This window comes from Carcharodon carcharias, chromosome 22 (assembly GCF_017639515.1).
Source record: "Carcharodon carcharias isolate sCarCar2 chromosome 22, sCarCar2.pri, whole genome shotgun sequence".
NCBI classification, from domain to species: Eukaryota; Metazoa; Chordata; class Chondrichthyes; order Lamniformes; family Lamnidae; genus Carcharodon; species Carcharodon carcharias.
Window position 1 is genome coordinate 25,089,674 of NC_054488.1, and position 18,889 is coordinate 25,108,562.

The following is an 18,889-nucleotide window of genomic DNA, read 5'->3' on the forward strand; positions in this document are numbered from 1 at the left end:
CACTCCCAAAACCTCACACACTGTAACAGTGACCACTCCCCAGCTCACACACTGTAAGAGTGACCACTTCCGAAACCTCTAACCGTGTAACAGTGACCACTTCCCAAACACACTGTAACAGTGACCACTCTCCAAACCTTTCATACTGTTTCAGTGACCACACCCTAAACTGCTCACGCTATAACAGAGACCACATCCCAAACCTCTCACACTGTTACAGTGACATGTCGGCCACTCCCCAAACCTCTGAAACTGTTAAAGTGACCAGTCCTTTGTTCCCCAACCCTCTCAAGCTGCAACAGCGACCATACCCCAAATCTCAGCCATTGTAACAATGACCACACACCCCTCTCCACGTTTTTAACACTGTGACAGTGACCACTCCCCCTCCAAATTTTCACTTACTGGTACAGTGACCACTCCCTAACCCTCTCAGACAGTTAAAGTGCCCACTCCCCAAACCTCATACAGTGTAACAATGACCACTCCCCAAACCTCATGCATTGTAACAGTGACAACTCCCTAAACTGCACACAATGCAACAGTGACCACTTCCCAAACCTGACTCACTGTCACAGTGACCACTCCCCAAAGCTCTCATCGTTACAGTGACCACTCCCCAACTCCCCAAACCTCTCACGTTGTAACTGTGACCACTCCTCAAACCTCTCACACTGCAACAGTGACCACTCCCCAAACCTCTCACACTGCAACAGTGACCACTCCCCAAATCTCTCACTCTGCAACAGTGACCACTCCCTAAATCTCTCACTCTGCAACACTGACCACTCCCCAAACTTCATACACTGTAACAGTGACCACTCCACAATCCTCACACACTGTAACACTGACCACTCCCCGAACTTCATACACTGTAACAGTGACCACTTCCCAATCCTCACACACTGTAACTGTGCCCACCCCCTTAACCTCTCGACTATTACAGTGACCACAGACACTCACACACTTTATCTAAATGACTGTATCATGTGTTCAGCCACTGGGCTGGGAGGTGAGTCTGCACTTTTCAACCTCATGGGCTCCATGGCAGTGGCAGAATTCCATTAATTTCAATGGCAAAGTAAGCTTTGCTGAGGGTAAACCAGATGGTGAGTAAACCAAGCAGAAGTAAAACAGGTGGAGGTTAAAATGTAAACAGAATAAGTTGGGCAGCAGCTAAAGAGAACAAAGAATAAAATAGGCAGAGGATTAAATAGGCACCGGGTAAACCAGACTGAAAGTAAAGTGGGCAGAAGGTAAAGTGGGTGGAGGTTAAAGCAGACGGCCGAATGACCCATTTTTGACAGTACCCAAGACCAAATCCTACCCCCATGTTTCCTATGGGTGATTTTTTACTCCTTGCATGCCACATCCTTCTGGAATGTTTATTTTCATTCATCCACGGATGTGAGCTTTGCTGGCTGGGCCAGCATTTATTGTCCATCCCTAGTTGCCCATGAGAAGGTGCTGGTGAGCTACCTTCTTGAACCTTTGCTGTCCATATCGTGTAGGAATACCCAGAGTGCTGTTGTTTTTTAGTTTTATAAGCCCCAAATTCCTTTGGATTGCTTTGTTTTCTGCATACCAGTTCCTCTTGGCTGTGTTTGACCTTCTTTGCCCCAGTGCCTACAGAAACTTCCTGGAGAGATTCATCCCAACCACAGTTGAATAAGAAAACTGATCCCAACATTGGTCTCTCATTAAATATTACTCTGAAAGCAAATCCCACCACACTGCATCTTGGGGTAAATGTCCCCGTTGCTTAAGGAGTGAAAAAGTTTCCGAAATTGGGCGATGTACCTGAATCATGGTGCTCATGATTGTTTAGGCCTTTCATCCTGAATTGGGAATGCTGGCCTCTGTGCCCCCTCTCCCGTAAGACTCTACTCAGGAGCAAGTTTGAAAGAGTTACTCCATGCTTAATGGAGATGTGTTGGGATGGGTAACTGTTCTGAGGTTTTGCCTAATTATGTTTGCGGGTCAGTGAGCATTTCTACAGGAAACCTCAGGAATCCAAACATGATAGCGCTCACAACATGTCAGTGTGTATATGTGCAAAGGGAGCAAATTAAATGGATGGATAAATCCACAACAGGGTAGGATGTACCTCGGCTATGGGAGACTATATATTTCAGTAACCAAAGCAATAATTATACTCTGAGTGGAGCAGGTTGAGTACTGTGGAAGAACAGAGGGACTTGTGGGTACTGGCTCACAGGACATTAAAGGCTGTAAAACATGTGGCAGGATTTTCTGGCTCTGACCTCTGCCGGGATCACTCTGTCCCACTGAAAGTCATTGGGCTTTTGGCTGAACCGCTGAATCTCCTGTGGCGCATCCTGCCACAACGGGGCCATAAAATCCGGGCCATTTAATGGAATTCAGGTCTTTATCACAAGGTATAGAATATGAAAGCCAAGAGGTGGTAAGGAACTTAAATAAAACCTTACTGAGACCACAGTTGAACATCTGTGTGCAGTTTTGAGCTTCACATTATAGGAAGATAGAGAGGGAATAACACAGATTCACTAGGATGCTGTCCTTTAGAAGGAAACATTAATGCAAAGAAAGTTGTGAAACATTGGGGTTTTTTTGTTAGACCAACACAGACTACAGGCTGGTATATGGAAGTGTTTGAAAGTAAGATAGGATTGGACAGTATGGATAGAAGCAGACTATTTCTATTCATTTAGTACAAATAACCATAGCTACAAGATTCAGTTTAAGAGCTTTAGAACAGAGAGCAGGAGAAACTCCTTCACTCAGAGAGTGTTGAGAAGAGGGCTAATGGTTGAGGCAGAACTGTGTTTACATTGAATTGGACAGGTGGATGAATTAAAAGGGGTTGAAGGTTACTGGAACAAAGTGATAATTGTACCTACTTACTATGACACAAACAAGTGGAATGACTTAATCCCATCCTGTAACTTGGATATTTTTCTATAGGATATTAAATGTTTCAAACAATACAGTTTACATGGGCACGGGGAAATTAAACAAGTTGTATAGGATATAGTGGAGCTGGGGTGTGGGAGGAGTGAGACTGATTTCTTTTATTCTTTCATAGCATGTGCATGTCACTGGCAAAGCCAGCATTTGTTGCCCATCTCTAATTGCCTTTGAGAAGATGGTGGTGAGCTGTCTTCTTGAACCTCTGCTGCCTATGTTGTGTAGGGAGTTGCAGAATTTTGACCCAGCAACAGTGAAGGAAAGGCTACATGGTTCCAAGTTAGGATGGTGTTTGATTGGATGATCCATTTTCTGTGCTACCTGATGCTCCTATTAATGCATGATATCCCCCTAAACCTCATTCACATATGTTGCCCTTCCATTACAGGGTGTTGGTGCAGATCTGTAAAATGAAGGCTTTTCAAAAACTTTGCCCTTCAGTTCCTGATCTCCATGACAGGCTCATGGATGCTATTAAGGTATAGTTCACTGCAAAAAGACAATCACTTGATTTTTGATAATGGCAATGTGACATGGCTTAGTGCAAGGAGGCTACTCAATTCATGGTAAGCTTAAAACTGTTCGTAGGTGCGTTGCTATATCTTGAAAAAGACCATTGGATTGTGTAGTGAATGGGGAATTGGATTGTGTGGTGAATGAGGGATTGGATTGTGTGGTGAATGAGGGATTGGATTGTGTGGTGAATGAGGGATTGGATTGTGTGGTGAATGAGGGATTGGATTGTGTGGTGAATGGGGGATTGGATTATGTGGTGAATGAGGGATTGGATTGTGTGGTGAATGGGGGATTGGATTGTGTATGTGAATGGAGGATTGGATTGTGTGGTGAATGAAGGATTGGATTATGTGGTGAATGAGGGATTAGATTGTGTAGTGAATGGGGGATTGGATTGTGTGGTAAATGAGGGATTGGATTATGTGGTGAATGAGGGATTGGATTATGTGGTGAATGGGGGATTGGATTATGTGGTGAATAAGGGATTGGATTGTATGGTGAATGGGGAGATTAGATTGTGTGGTGAATGGGGAATTGGATTGTGTAGTGAATGGGGGATTGGATTGTGTAGTGAATGGGGGATTGGATTGTGTAATGAATGGGGGAATGGATTGTAAAGTGAATGGGGGATTGGATTGTGTCATGAATGGGGGAATGGATTGTGTAGTGAATGGGGGCATTGGATTGTGTAGTGAATGGGGGCATTGGATTGTGTAGTGAATGGGGGCATTGGATTGTGTAGTGAATGGGGGGATTGGATTGTGTAGTGAATGGGGGGATTGGATTGCGTCATGAATGGGGGATTGGATTGTGTAGTGAATGGGAGATTGGATTGTGTTGTGAATGGGGGACTGGGTTGTGTCATGAATGAGGGATTGGATTGTGTAGTGAATGGGAGATTGGATTGTGTTGTGAATGGGGGATTGGATTGTGTCATGAATGGGGGATTGGATTGTGTAGTGAATGGGGGATTGGATTGTGTAGTGAATGGGGGATTGGATTGTGTAGTGAATGGGGGATTGGATTGCATTGTGAATGGGGGGATTGGATTGTGTAGTGAATGGGGGGATTGGATTGTGTCATGAATGGGGGATTGGATTGTGTAGTGAATGGGGGATTGGATTGTGTAGTGAATGGGGGGATTGGATTGTGTAGTGAATGGGGGATTGGATTGTGTATTGAATGGGGGATTGGATTGTGTAGTGAATGGGAGATTGGGTTGTGTAGTGAATGGGGGATTCGATTGTGTAGTGAATGGGAGGATTGGATTGTGTCGTGAATGGGGGATTGGATTGTGTCGTGAATGGGGGATTGGATTGTGTCGTGAATGGGGGATTAGGTTGTGTAGTGAATAAGGGATTGGATTGTGTAGTGAATAAGGGATTGGATTGTGAAGTGAATGGGGGATTAGATTGTGTAGTGAATGGGGGATTAGATTGTGTAGTGAATGGGGGATTGGATTGTGTAGTGAATGGGGGATTGGATTGTGTCATGAATTGGGGATTGGATTGTGTAGTGAATGGGGGATTAGGTTGTGTAGTGAATAAGGGATTGGATTGTGAAGTGAATGGGGGATTGGATTGTGTAGTGAATGGGGGATTGGATTGTGTAGTGAATGGGGGAATGGATTGCGTTATGAATGGGGGGATTGGATTGTGTAGTGAATGGGGGAATGGATTGTGTTGTGAATGGGGTGATTGGATTGTGTAGTGAATGGGGGATTGGATTGTGTAGTGACAGGGGGAATGGATTGTGTCGTGAATGGGGGATTGGATTGTGTGGTGAATGAGGGATTGGATTGCGTAGTGAATGAGGGATTGGATTGTGTAGTGAATGGGGGGTTGGATTGTGTAGTTAATTATCGAGCATAGCTTTATGAATATTCTTCTTTCTCATTACAGTCTGGCACCACTGACTGGTATCAAGGCCAGAAACAGCTATTGGAGCCTATGATAAAGGTACAATAGTTCCTGAACTTTCTGTGCCCAGGGTAAGAATGTTAGGACTGAGAATACCTTGCACTTTGCACACCCACTATCAGTGTCAAGCAGAGGTAATGACAGAAAATATAGCATGTTCTATATTGCTCCATCAAGCATTCTCAAGGCAGGTTCAGCACAGAATAAGTGAGTGAAGAGTGAGTAAAGCATCCTACAGTATACTCACATCTTCTGTAGATCGTCACACACTGTCACATTCCTTCCAGTTTAGGATCACTGACCACTGACAAGCCCAAAACTGAATGGAAATCAGCCAGTGTTCAAAAAGCCTGTTTCCAAGTATGAAATGTGTCAGAACACACGAGCCAACATGAAACCAACAAATCACTCTTTTCCTAATGGAGTTGAATGTTAGGTATGGATCTTTGAGGCGCCAATGACTCCGGCCCCTCAATCAAATGCCACTCTTCGTTTGTGAGGCTAAGTGATGACAAAAGCAGTATATTCAATTGTGCATGACACATATGTATATAAGAACATAAGAAATAGGAACAGGAGTAGACCATACAATCAACTGAGCCTGCACCACCATTCAGTTACAATCATGGCTGACCTTCAGCCTCAACTCAATTTTCTTGGTCACTCCCCATTCCCTTTGATTCCCTGACAGACAAATAATCTGTCTATGTCAACCTTAAATATATTCAATGATGGAGCATCCACAACCCTCTGGGGTAGAGAATTCCAAAGATCCACAATCCTTTTAGTGAAGAAATTTCTCCTCAACTCAGGCCTAACTGATTGGCCCCTTATCGAAATACGTCAAATGCATACTTCCCAGCTGGGATCACTGGCTGATTTTTGTTTTTATAACACAGGGGACCAGCAGCAATGTTGTAGCACCATCCCGGTTGTGATCAGCTGACTCAGTCCAGACTTGACCAAGTTCTGTAGCCCAGTTGCATTCCATCTTTATCAGTATGTCATTGGTGATACATACAGCTCACATCCTTTCACTCTTAGCTTGGTTCTATCCAAAAGTGGCAAGAATGATCATTTTATAAAAACTGCATTCAAAATTTGAATTTAATTATTTTCTGTCTTCACAGACTGAGGAAGAAATTGTGAAATCGCAGGTGATATTCATAGAGCACCTGAATATTGACCTGTTGAACAACCGGAAAATACGGATGAAGATTTTCATGGGGTAGGGCCCAGTACACACTGTACACTCATAATCACACGGGGTGAGTCATAAAGCACCTCATTATCTAACTCCGGTTCTCCTTCAGAAGGTAAGAATGTGAGGATCTGCACCTGATATGGAAGTTCGCTGGTGGTGGATGCAGGTTATAGAATTGGGGCATGAGTTCTACAGCGTGTAATTAACCCTTTAGTGCTCTCATCACTGTTGTGTAATTAACCCGTTAATGCTCTCAGTGTCATCTCATGTAATTAACTCGTTAGCACTCTCATGCTCACAAGTAATTAACCTGTTGCACTCTGAGTGCTCTTGAGTGATTAACCCATTATTGCTCTCAGAACTGTCTCATTTAATTAACTTGCTAGTGCTCTCAGTGCAATCGTGTAATTAACCCATTAGAGCTGCCTATAAAAGCTAGGAAATCCAAGGTTGGAAAAGTTAGAATTGTCAATAGAAGTTAACTGGATTTGTTTTTTGGTCATGTTCTGACTCTCAGTTTTTCTAAAATTCTACTAACTGTTCTCTTTTCCTCTTTTCACAGCACTGTCAAAGTGAATCTGTTCAACATCATCTACCTACAATTCCAGGAATTGGTAAGGATGAATTCAGCCACACCACCACCTGCCCACTTATCCTAGGTTGTAAATAAGGCTGTGAGCATTCATGATAATGGTCTTCTTCAGGGGCCATGTGTGAATGTGAGAGCTGAGGTTGGTACCCTGACAGGAACATTCATCAATGGCAACCGATGAATTCTTGATCTTTCATTTAGCTCTATATCAAGGAACATTTTGGGATTATCACCCAGTCTATGTGTTGGAAGGAATGATGCCTAAATTTGGTTTGGTGAACATTCTTACATTAACAGTTGAGATTAATTTATATTTTACTCCACTAATCTAATCCATTAAGACATGCCCAAACCACTGAGTGAATGAATTGACCCTTTCTTGCCAATTCATTGATATAGCCATGGACTAATAATTGCTGATCACAATTAGCAGTGTTTAAACTTAAAGGATGACTATACAAATGGTTTAATAGAAAGGGTTAAATGATGGAAAGACTAACAGAAGTTAGAAAGTCATTGTGGCTATGTTGCAGTAATATTTAGCATTAAAGGGCTTAATTATGAAATTTACAATTAAGATTATTGTCTGAAATTGATATAAATTGGTGAGATTAATTTTAAGAATTGGACTTCTTGGATTGTTGATAGATTAACAACTTCAAGGTATACTAAATAGATTATAGTCCATAAACTCATAGTTAGTAATGCTTTGAGAACTTATCTGACATCAGCCTATCATAGTTGAGTTGCGTGCTTTGTCTTCCCCTGGGACAATGGTGGACCTTCTGGGATGTCAGTTTGATGACCCTTCATCTGGAGAGGCATTATCCATTCCTGAAGAATCCCCTGCTCAAACACATATTCATTTTCCATTCTGGTAGCTGTATCTAGATTAGCTATCTTAAATTTCACATCCCTCCATCTCAGGGAAACTCGCACAACTAAGCAGTACTCTTCCATCTGCCTGTGTCTGGCTAGAACAACGGTACAATTTCAACACCTGTAACCTTCTCTCTCTCTCTCTATCCTGCCAAAGGACTTTCCTCAAGATGTCCATTCCTCTGTTTACCAAGACACCCTACTACACACTAGACCAGTGTTCAATAGAAAGCACTGACCAGTCATAGCTGAGGCTACGGCGACACTGTTTAGGGCACATGCACTAACTTAAGTAGAAAATGCCTTATGCACACTAATATAGTACAGGTAAGTGAATTTTACATGGGTATATTTACTTAACAAGTGTCTAGCATCATTCAATAAGCAAGGAAGGAAAATAATCATAATAATCAAATAAAAAAATATTCACATACTCTGGTTTCTGCCTCAACATTTTACCAACGTACATGCAATAGGTTAAAGGACACAAGCATATGTGTTTGAAGATTGTGATCACAGGCCCAACACTGATGTCTGTTACTCATTTTTAATTCACACATTGGAAATTAAATTAGCCAGATTTGAATTTTCAATTAGTCACATTAGATCAGGTTTTAAACTATCTAACATTTCCTGGTTAAGTACACAGGTAAGTCCTGAGATTCAGGAGCCAGGAAGTGGTTTGCTTGTTCTGATGAAGAGTCATTTGGACTCGAAACATTAACTCTGTCTTCCTTCCACAGATGCTGTCAGACCTGCTGAGTTTTTCCAGCTATTTTTGTTTTTGTTGTAGTGGTTTGCTTGTGGTGCTCTGTAACCACTGGTTAATCACTGAGTTAGACCAGATATTACACTGTGTAACATTTCCAGGGTAAATATCCAGGTTAAGTCCTGCGTATCTGGCCCAAGGCTCCGCCCTGAGCTCAGGGTCAGTGACATTTGCAGAGGGTTCCGGGCAGCAGGAAATCAGCTTACTGGAAGTTTAAACTTCCCAAGCAATTCCAATCTCCAAAGATCTGGAGACAGGAAGATTTGGACCATTGTCCTGAAACATGTCAGTCTTATAACCCTTATGTTTGTAACAATGTGCACAACATCTACTGCACTATCTTCATCAGCCTTCTCTAGTATCAAAGAACTCAATCGGCTTGGTCAGTCACGATTTGCCTTTAGTAAAATAAACTGTCCCTTATTAACTTATGCTCCTCCAAGTGAGAAATTAATTGCAATGGTTTCTAGTAGTTTTCCCAACAGTAATGTTATGCTGACTGGCCCGTAGTTGCCAGGTTTATCCCCTCCTATTTTTTGGAGCAGGCGTGTAACTTTTGCAGTCCTCCTGTTCTCTGGCACCATTCCCACATACAAGGTGGATTGAAAGATTGACATCAGAGCTGCTGCTATCTCCACCCTTGTTCCCTGGGCAAGATTATAGGCTTAGGTCTCTGGAGTGGGTCCTGACCCCACAATCTTCTGATTCAGAGGCAAGTGTACTGACACCTGGGTCTGCTGGTATCACCCTGTTAAGTGGAGTAAGGGCATCTTATAGTTTTGCATACAGGTCCATGCTGTTGGTGGAGATGCAGACAAATGTTGTAAGATTCCAAGTCGGTGACTTCATTAGAAGGTTGCTGTAAAGGGTTATTTGTACAGGATTTTGAGAGTTAAACAGTACATTCTCTTCAATGCTGAGAGAGCTGTGACTGTTTGGAAAAGTTTACTTCTGGAACGTAACACTAAACCTTTCTCTTCAGTAAGGGAACAAAAGCTGAATCAACGGGAATCGGAATTCACAGGCAGTGCTACTAATATGATTTCCCGACAATGATTTCCCAGGGAATGGCCTTCCACCAGGACTGCCAAAACTCATCACAAATGTTCTCTTTAGTTAGAAACATTAAGGTAGAACTTCTAATCAGCGAAGTTCATGACAATGAGCTTGAAGTAATTGTGCAGTATTTTAAGTACTATTTATTAGTGGACCCAGCGTTTATATGGTATTATCTGCAGTATGCTATGATAGCAGTTCCCCAATGGTCTATGGATTTTCAGATGTGCCAGAATGGTAATGGAGCTAGAAGGGTTAAATTATGAGGATAAATTGAACAGACTAACTTTGTATTTCCTTGAATATAGAAGATTAAGTGATGATCTAATTAAGGTGTTTAAAGGTGTTAATACGGTAGATTGAGAGAAACTATTCCCTCTAGTCAAGCAGTCCAGAACAAGGGGGCATGATCTTATTAGAGCTAAGTTGTTCAGGGATGATGTCAGGAAGTACTTCTTCACACCAAGGATAGTGAAAAGCTGGAACTTTCTCCCCTCCAAGCTGCTGAGGCTGGGGGATCAATTGAAATTTTTAAAACGGATAGATTTTTGTTAGGGTGTTGAGGGTTAAGGAGCTAAAACAGGTGAACAGAGTTGAGATATTGGTCAGCCATGATCTAACTAAATGACATAACAGGTTGGAAGGACTGCATGGTCTCTTCATTTTCCAAGAACAAAAGCCATTGCTTGGTGTTGTACTAAATCATTCAGACCAAAGGATTCGGATTTTAGTTCAGATCTATGCTTAGTTGACTGATCTCAGATAAAGCAGATGAAGTTTTTACAACCAAACTCAGCATCCAGATAATGGAGAGGAAACAGAATCAGGCAGGGTGCCTGCTCCTGATCATTATCTGCTGAATCCTAGATCTGTGAGTATGAAGTGAAGTCAAGGATGGGACTGTCTGTTATGACCCTTGGTTAAATATCTTGCTGATATTTTGCTTAGGCTCGCTAGTGAACAGTGGCCTCTTAGAGGAGGTTTTGGAAGTTACTTAATTTCCTAAAACAATCTCTCAGCAAGGATCAGTACTTCAGAGGAAGAGTGGACAAAAGGGAAGAGGATTGACACAAAACATTAAGTTGTGCCTCACCTTAATGAACTTAATATCATCTGCTTATTGCCAGGTTGCTGAGGACCTCCGGGAACAAGTGATGATTATTGGAGGTGGCAAGTCCAAGGCAACAGTTGAGGGTCTATTCCAGCTCTACCAGAAGCTCAAACAGCTACAGCATCAACGAATTTACTTATTACCAGAGTAAGTACAATAGTGCACCTCTAGCACATGCATACTCAGAGGATACTAACAACTCACATATACTCATGCAGTGTTCTAGCAATCCAGATTTATCTATTCAGGTAGTGTACCAATTCACACGTACTCACAATCTATCTCCGACACCCGTAGTTTATGCAATACATCACAGAGTGTACCAGCAATACTTATTTATTCACAGTGCACCAACATACTCATGTACTCATACTGTAAAATTCCAACACATATACATCACTGTACCTCTGCCACTCATATCATACACTGAAATAGTTAATCATGCATTTTCTTAACTGTGTGTATCTACCATGTATTCTGTATTTACACAGAATGCAGCGATATTCAGGTACCCTGCTCAAATATATTCATGTATCACCATCCTTATGGCAGTGTAATGATTTTATTACTGGACAAGTGATCCAGATAACTAGACTCATAATCCAGAGAACACATTAAAATTTAAAACATTTAAAAATCTGCAAATAATTTGCTGCTATTGGTAAAAGTCACTATGAAGTTGTTTTAAGCAAGTACAGAGATTGGGAAAACAGGGAAAGAACAAACGGAAAGGTCTGTGATAGGGTGGAAGGCAGGAGAGATTAAATGAGAAAAGGGATGATGGTGCAAGGCAAAAGGAGATGGTTACAGGAAAACAACAGAAAGATGAGTCTGGAGGAGGTGTAAATAGGGGTAGCAAAATCATTACCAACAGCTGCCATGGGGAAAGAAAATGGGCCCATAGGTAATAGTCTGATATTGTTGAACTCAATGTTGAGTCCAGATGGCTGTCAGTGCTTAATCAAAAGATGAGGTGCTGTTCCATATGTTTCATTGGAACAGTTTAGGAGGCCAAGAACAGAGAGATCAGAGTGGGAATGAAATGGAGAATGAAATGACAGGCGACTGGAAGCTCGGAGTGGCCACAAAGTGGTCACCCAATCTGCGTTTGGTGGCCCCAACGTAGAGCAGACCACATTGTGAGCAGTGAAAACAGTATACTAAAAAGGAAGAAACACAAGTAACTCACTATTCACCTGGAAGGACTGTTTGGAGCCATAGATGGTAGGATGGGAGAGGTAAAAAGGAACATGTTGCATCTCCTGCACTTGAAATGGGAATGTGCCTTTGGAAAAGGAAGGGGTGTTGGGCTTGATTAAGCAGCAGACCAGAGTTTCAGGGAAAGAATGCTCCCTTCAATGCTGAAAGTGGAGATGAGGAGAAGATGCATTTGGTGGTGGTGGTGTTATAAAACCATAAGACCATACGACATAGGAGCAGACATTAGGCCATTCGGCCCATCGAGTCTGCTCCGCCATTCAATCATGGCTGATAAGTTTTTCAACCCCATTCTCCCGCCTTCTCCCCCTAACCTTTGATCCCCTTACCAATCAAGAACCTATCTATCTCGGTCTTAAATACACTCAATGACCAGGCCTCCACAGCGTTCTGGGGCAATGAATTCCATAGATTCACCATTCTCTGGCTAAAGAAGTTTCTCCTCATCTCTGTTCTAAAAGGTCTTCCCTTTTCGTGCTGAAGGTGGCAGAAACTCTCCCAGATTCTCCACCTCCATCGCTTTTTTTCTGATGATTCCACTTTCCATACCAATGTTTCCAATGTGTCTTCCTTTTTCCTCAGCCAACATGCTTGACAGGGCCTTCGATTGTGCCCACCCCATTACCCCTACTTTTGCTCTCACTCCTTCCCCCCCACCTCTCAGATCTATGATGGGGTTCCCCTCGTTCTTGTCTTCTAAACCACCAGCCTCCATGTAAAACAGATAATCTCCACCATTTCCACCACCTCTAGCGTGAAGCCACCAGCAAACACATCTGCCCCTCCCTTCCCCTTTCAGCTCTTAAAGAACCATTCCTTTCGTGTCAATATGGTCCATTCCTCAATCACCGCCAATACTCTCTCCCTGTCCTTTGGAATACCTACCCTTTTGCCTCCTCTCTCCTCAGCATCCAAGGCCCCAAACATTCCTTCCAGGTGAAACAGTGATTCACTTGTGCTTCTTTCAATTTACTATAATGTATTCACTCTCACAGTCTGCTCTACACTGGGAGACCAAATGTAGATTAGGTGACTGCTTTGGAGAATACATCTGTTCAGTCTGCAAGTGTGACTCCGAGCTTCCGGTAGCCTGTCATTTTAATTCTCTGACCCAATGCCAATTCCAATCCCAACCTGAACTCTCTGCCCTCAGCCTCCTAAACTGTTTCCATAAAACTCAACATTAACTTGACGAACAAGACCACACTTTTTGATTAGGCACTTCAGAGCCTTCCAGACTCAATATTAAGTTCAAAAGTTTCAGATCGTAAACCCGGCCTCCATTTTTTCAGATGGCAGCTGTTGATGGTGATTCTGCTACCTCCATTTACACTTACTCTAGACTCTTTTGTTTCTTTAGTTCTCCAATTACCATCTCATTTTGCCTTGCACCATCATCCCTTTTTGTATTTAATCTTTCCTGTCTTCTGCCCTATCACAGACCTTCCCTTTTGTTCCTTCCCCCTCCCTTTCCTTGTCCTTGTACTTGCTTAAAACATATTACATCTTGAACTTTTGTTCTGAAGAAGAGTCATATGGATTCAAAATATTGGACGGAATTCTCCCATCCTGCCCGCGGTGGGTTTCATGGCGGGTGGGAGCGGAGAATCCAGTGGCAGCAAAGAAGCGCAAATCCGTCATCATAAAAACAAGTTGCAATTCTCCCAATGGTGTGTTCATGGCGGGTCAGTTATCCTGCCGACTAGTGGCATAAATTCCATTTGCATTCATTGGCATGTCATGAATGCTCATTAAAACAACTGCTCACTGGAATCTTGCCACGCCTTCCAATCTTCCATCATGCCAGTGGGAAATTACATCAGCCTCAAACCCGTTTGAAAAGGGGTGGCCTGCACAAGTCAGACCTCAGTTTGCTGGTAACTTTGAGGTGAGGGTAACATACCTGTCATAACGTTGTGTCGGTCCTGTTGCGATGAGCGCCACGCTGCTGGGGCTGTAGGGTTGGACTGCTCCTTCTCTTTGCTTTCATTGTCCCGAGGAACATCACTGTGCTGTGGTACTCATGCAGGCCTCCACTTTCAGAGACTAGCACTTCAACTGGGTGTAGGCTGTGAGGCGAGAGTTGGATTGGCAAACACGTTGGGGGCAACAGGGAGGGAAGGCTGTGGAATGTCAGTGAGAGGGAAGGGGGAACACAATGGGGGCACTTTCTGGGGTCACCCTCTAACCTCTGGTTGCCACAGGAGAGAGCAGAAGTCTGCTTAGAAAGAAAGGAGGAAGACCTCTTTGCGATGAAAGCCACTGAAAGCCAATGGCTTCATTAGCACTGTTAAAGGGCAACTCAGAACTCAGTGCCTTCATATCACAGTCGCTGCATCTCAGGAGTAACACATAGGAATGTAGAATTTGGGAATGGGCGGCAATAGTGAGGGAGATACAGCTGTATCATATCCGGCCTTCCATCAATGAAGGCACGTCACGTGTTCACCAGATGTGACACTCCTAATGGGCCAAAGGGCATCTACTCATTGACTACGAGCAAATGATTGGTCATTAATATGCCACATCAGAGATTGGAGAACAGAGCTAGGTAAGGTCACCTCGATGTGTTTGCTGGTGTCTCAGGGACAAGGCGGTATCAGTCATCATGCAAGTGGGGAAGGAAAAACTATGGGGACCCTTACAGTCTCCAAACGTATCATCTCCTGAGCTTCCCTTTCTTGCCCCTTGAATCATGAATGTCTTTTACTGTTTACTTTCAGAGAGAAGGCAAGAGCACATATGGATCCAATGCTTAATGCTGCCTTTGTCAGGGTCCTAATGCTGTGAATGAAGCGAAGGAGGGAATGGCAACTCCGCGTGCAACTCCAACAGGAGGGACATAGTCAAGTGGAGCTACAGCATGAACAGGAAAGTCAGGAGGAGAGACCCAGACTACAGGGTTTATTATCCAAGAGTCTTCTATTTACAAATGAGTGACAGGCAATACCCATGCGCATCTGCGCTTGTCCCAAGATCTGGTACATCACACATGCCACATTCTTCGTGAAGACCTGACATCATGTGGAGTTGAAGGGTACCCCTTGCCAGGGGCTTTGAAGGTGACTGCTGCACTCAATTTCTTGGCCTCTGCTTCTTTTCAAGGATCAACAGGCAACCTGTGCAGCATCTCTCAGTCCACAACACATTGATGCATAAAGAAGATCACAAATGCCCTTTACAGGATGGCCCATCATTATGTCAGGTTTGCTCTGGATGAAGATCGCCAGGCTGTGAGATTCAGCAGCTTCACCACCATCTCAGGCTTTCCAAGAGTGCAGGGTGCCATAAATTGCACCCATGTGGCTATATGGGCTCCAAGGCAGCAGGCCCTAATGTTTATAAACTGCATGGGCTATCATTCCATCAATGTACAACTGGTGTATGATCACTGGAAGCCCATATTTGTGCATGGTACCCTTGGAGTTGCTGTGACTCCTACATCCTGAGTCACTTCCAGTGCCTGAGATTTTCAAGGGGCCATTACGTCTGCAGGGATGGCTGCTTGGGGATAAGGGGTACCCACTGAAACGCTGACTGATGAAATCAGTGCATCACCCTCAGAGTCGTTCTGAGGTGAGACACAACGCTGCTCACAGCTCCACACACTCCCTTGTAGAGCAGATCATAGGGCTTCTGAAGCTGTGTTCAGATGCTCGGACCGCCCATGTGGCTCACTACAATACACGCCTGACTGGGTTTCCCCCATCATTGCAGTCTGTTGCGCCCTTCACAATCTGGCTATGCAAAGAGGTGACCCCTGCCAAAGGATGACCTGGAGGAGAATGAGAGCTCATTGGAGGGGGAAGATCCGGCGGCCCAGGGGCGTCAGGGGGATGCTGAGGATCAGTATGAGCGCGATCACACCATGGATCCTTCGAATGTGGGAGATGTACCCATGCTATGTTAATCACTAATAGGTTCCAGGAAGAGTAAAGTCAAGTGAGAGAATATGGCCATATCTCTCCTAGCCCTCAATGCCAAATTTTTTCAACTCGGGGGGTCCACCCACTTGCAGCGAGAACGAGTCCTGCTTTCACACTTGCCTCACGAATCGCCAGGTCATGATCTTTGCTTTAGTCTGTGCAACCCTGTGAGTGAGCTCACTCTGGGAACTGAGAGTCCACTTAGAAAAAAGATCAATGCAAGAGAAGACTTGAAGCCTTCGTTGACATCAAATGATGCTGTGACTGAGATGTGGACACGCCTAGAGATCTCCTCCTCCTGTGCATGTCTTTTCTTCTGCCACTACCACTGAGGAGGCACACATGCTGCTAGAATATCAACGCTGATGAGCTGCCTTCGCTCAATGATGTTCTTTGAGGAAGGAGGGTGAGAAATACTTACATAACACACTTCCAATAAAGAAGGGATGCAGATACTAGTTCAACTGAGGTTGACATTACAGGAATGTGAATCTCACAGTGGGACACTATCACTGAGTGGGAGGAAGGCTAAACCTCGAAATAAGATGATTGCAAAGTACAAAATCACAGCACCTTCAGTTGACAGGACCATTCACATAATCATTGAATGTATTAACAAAAGTGAAATTTTGTTACATGTCTGGCACACCCATGACCCAAAAATGACATCAATTTTTTTAAACTTTCCTAACTCTAGCTCTACGATTGGGTGCAGCCCTGAATCTGCAGCAGAGGTGGAGGCAGCCTGCTGACTACTACGTCCTGATCTTGGCTATGACCTTGGTATATGTCCCCTGGTGGCAGCCTAATGAGGGTCAGCTGTTCAGGGGCAGAAGCGCCCTCGGCAGCCTGAGAAGCTGGAGTGGATTGGGTCACAGGCAGAGGGGGCTGTGAGCAGCTGCACACCCTTGGATTATCCTGAGAGGAAGCCCCTGGGGTGCCAACTGACGCTCATCCTCTCTGTGGGTGCCCGAGAGCCCCGCTCTGACTCCTGCAGGTGCACCTGGAGTGGGTCAAGGTGCCTCGCCCCAATGTTGCCTACAGCCTGATGGTGTCCATCAGGCTGTGTGGCCATGGAGTACAGGGCCGAGTACAAATCCAGCAAGACCTGTTGGACCTAGGTCTGCATGGTGGTCGCCAGCTTTCCCATGGTGACCTCAAGGCGCTCTGATGCTGGAGCTATGAGGCCAGACAGAATGCGAATGGACTCCTCCATTGTTGGCAATAGTCTGTTGAGTGACTGTCGAATCTCTGCCCGATGTTCCGCCCCCGGACTGTTGTTGTATCTCCAGTATTGAGCTGGCGGCTGCTTCCGGAGGCTTATCATCTGACTCTGACTGAGCGGGTTGCTGGTCTCCAGCAGCCCTCCGAGTGCCGGAGACCTGGGCTGTCCCTGCCTCCGACTGCTGCGGGGATGTGTCTGTAAGATGTTCCCCAGAAGGTAAGTCTGAGCCTAATCTACAGCTGTGCCCCACCAACAAAAGTGTCTCTGGGCTGGTGAGGGTGTGTGTAGCGCTTTGACAGTTCTTCCAGAGCTTCCACTTCGGACGTGGTCTGGGGGCTCGCACTGGTGTTCAACTGGCTTGGGGGCCTTGATCTGCAAGTGCCTAAAAAATAGAAAATAGACTTTCAGTCAATGAGCTTGTGCTATGTAGGACTGCATGTGACTCACTGTGATTGTCAGGATTTGATGAAGTGATGGAGCTGTGATCTGTACTGGGTTGGTGGGAGAGGCTGATCTCCCTTTCCCCACTGGAGCGATCCCTGTCCTCCCCAGCCAGCTTGGCTGCAGCCTCCTCAAACTCAGTATTGGCCATCCCTTCCCCGGTTTGCGATCTCTCGTGCCTATTATGTGCCAACTTGGCCTGTATGAAGAAGAAAGAAAGGCATGTGATGAGAAGGGATAGAGCAGAGGTTGGGTGAGATGCACATGCCCTGTGTGTGGTGAGCTCCTCCCCCCAGAAGGGCCAGAGGATAGAGTGTGGGCAACATGATAGACTGGATGGTGATGATGTGAAAGTCTCAATGAGAGAATGAGCGTTGATATGTGTCCCCCGCTAATGGTTGCATGAGACCCCTGAAGAGAGTAGCTGTTTGAGTGCATAATGCCATGATAAGAGTTTGATATTGGAGGGAGTTGAAGGATGACTTACCCTGGCAGAGCAGATGAGATCATTCATCCTCTTCCTGCACTGGATGGTACTTTGGGTGCGGTTGTCAGCTGCGCTGACCTGCTCCGCAATGGTCTCCCAGGCTGGGGAGGTGAGGCTGCTGTGCTTCCTGTGGCCATCCCTGGGATAGGGTGGGCCTTTGCCCCCTTTGATCAAGGCCTGGAAGGCCTGGTGCGTGAAGCAGGGTGCTGCCTTCTTCTTCAGGCACTCGGCCTTCCTCTTCTGGCTGCCAGACATCTCTGGTGGGCTGGATAGAGTGAGATTGTGTGTTGGACTGGCCTTTAAACATGGCACCCGGACCTGTGAACCCACCAGCTGAAGGCAGCCGCACAAATCAACTCCCAGCCCGCCAGGTGATTTGGACCGATACTCGCCTTTGCATAATTAATGAGGCTCCAAGCGCAGAATCGGGCGTGAGTTCCCACCATTCCGGTCAGTGGGGCAGGCACTGATGAATCCACCGTCACCACACGTTTATGGAAAATTCCACCCATTAACTCTGTTTCTCTCTCCACAGATGCTGTCAGACCTGCTGAGTTTTTCCAGCATTTTCTGTTTTTATTTCAGATTTCCAGCATC

At 44.7% G+C, this 18,889-nt stretch overlaps 1 protein-coding gene across 3 annotated transcripts in view; it reads left to right on the forward strand.

The window, feature by feature from the left end:
- unc13d (unc-13 homolog D (C. elegans)) overlaps positions 1–18,889 on the forward strand; it is a 276,077-nt gene that overhangs the window by 211,064 nt on the left and 46,124 nt on the right. For all 3 annotated transcript variants that reach the window (XM_041217092.1, XM_041217094.1, XM_041217093.1), the window contains 5 exons: positions 3,338–3,428; positions 5,367–5,423; positions 6,515–6,612; positions 7,151–7,202; positions 11,012–11,142. In XM_041217092.1, the coding sequence (XP_041073026.1) occupies positions 3,338–3,428; positions 5,367–5,423; positions 6,515–6,612; positions 7,151–7,202; positions 11,012–11,142 (429 nt within the window). The remainder of the gene's footprint in view (positions 1–3,337; positions 3,429–5,366; positions 5,424–6,514; positions 6,613–7,150; positions 7,203–11,011; positions 11,143–18,889) is intronic.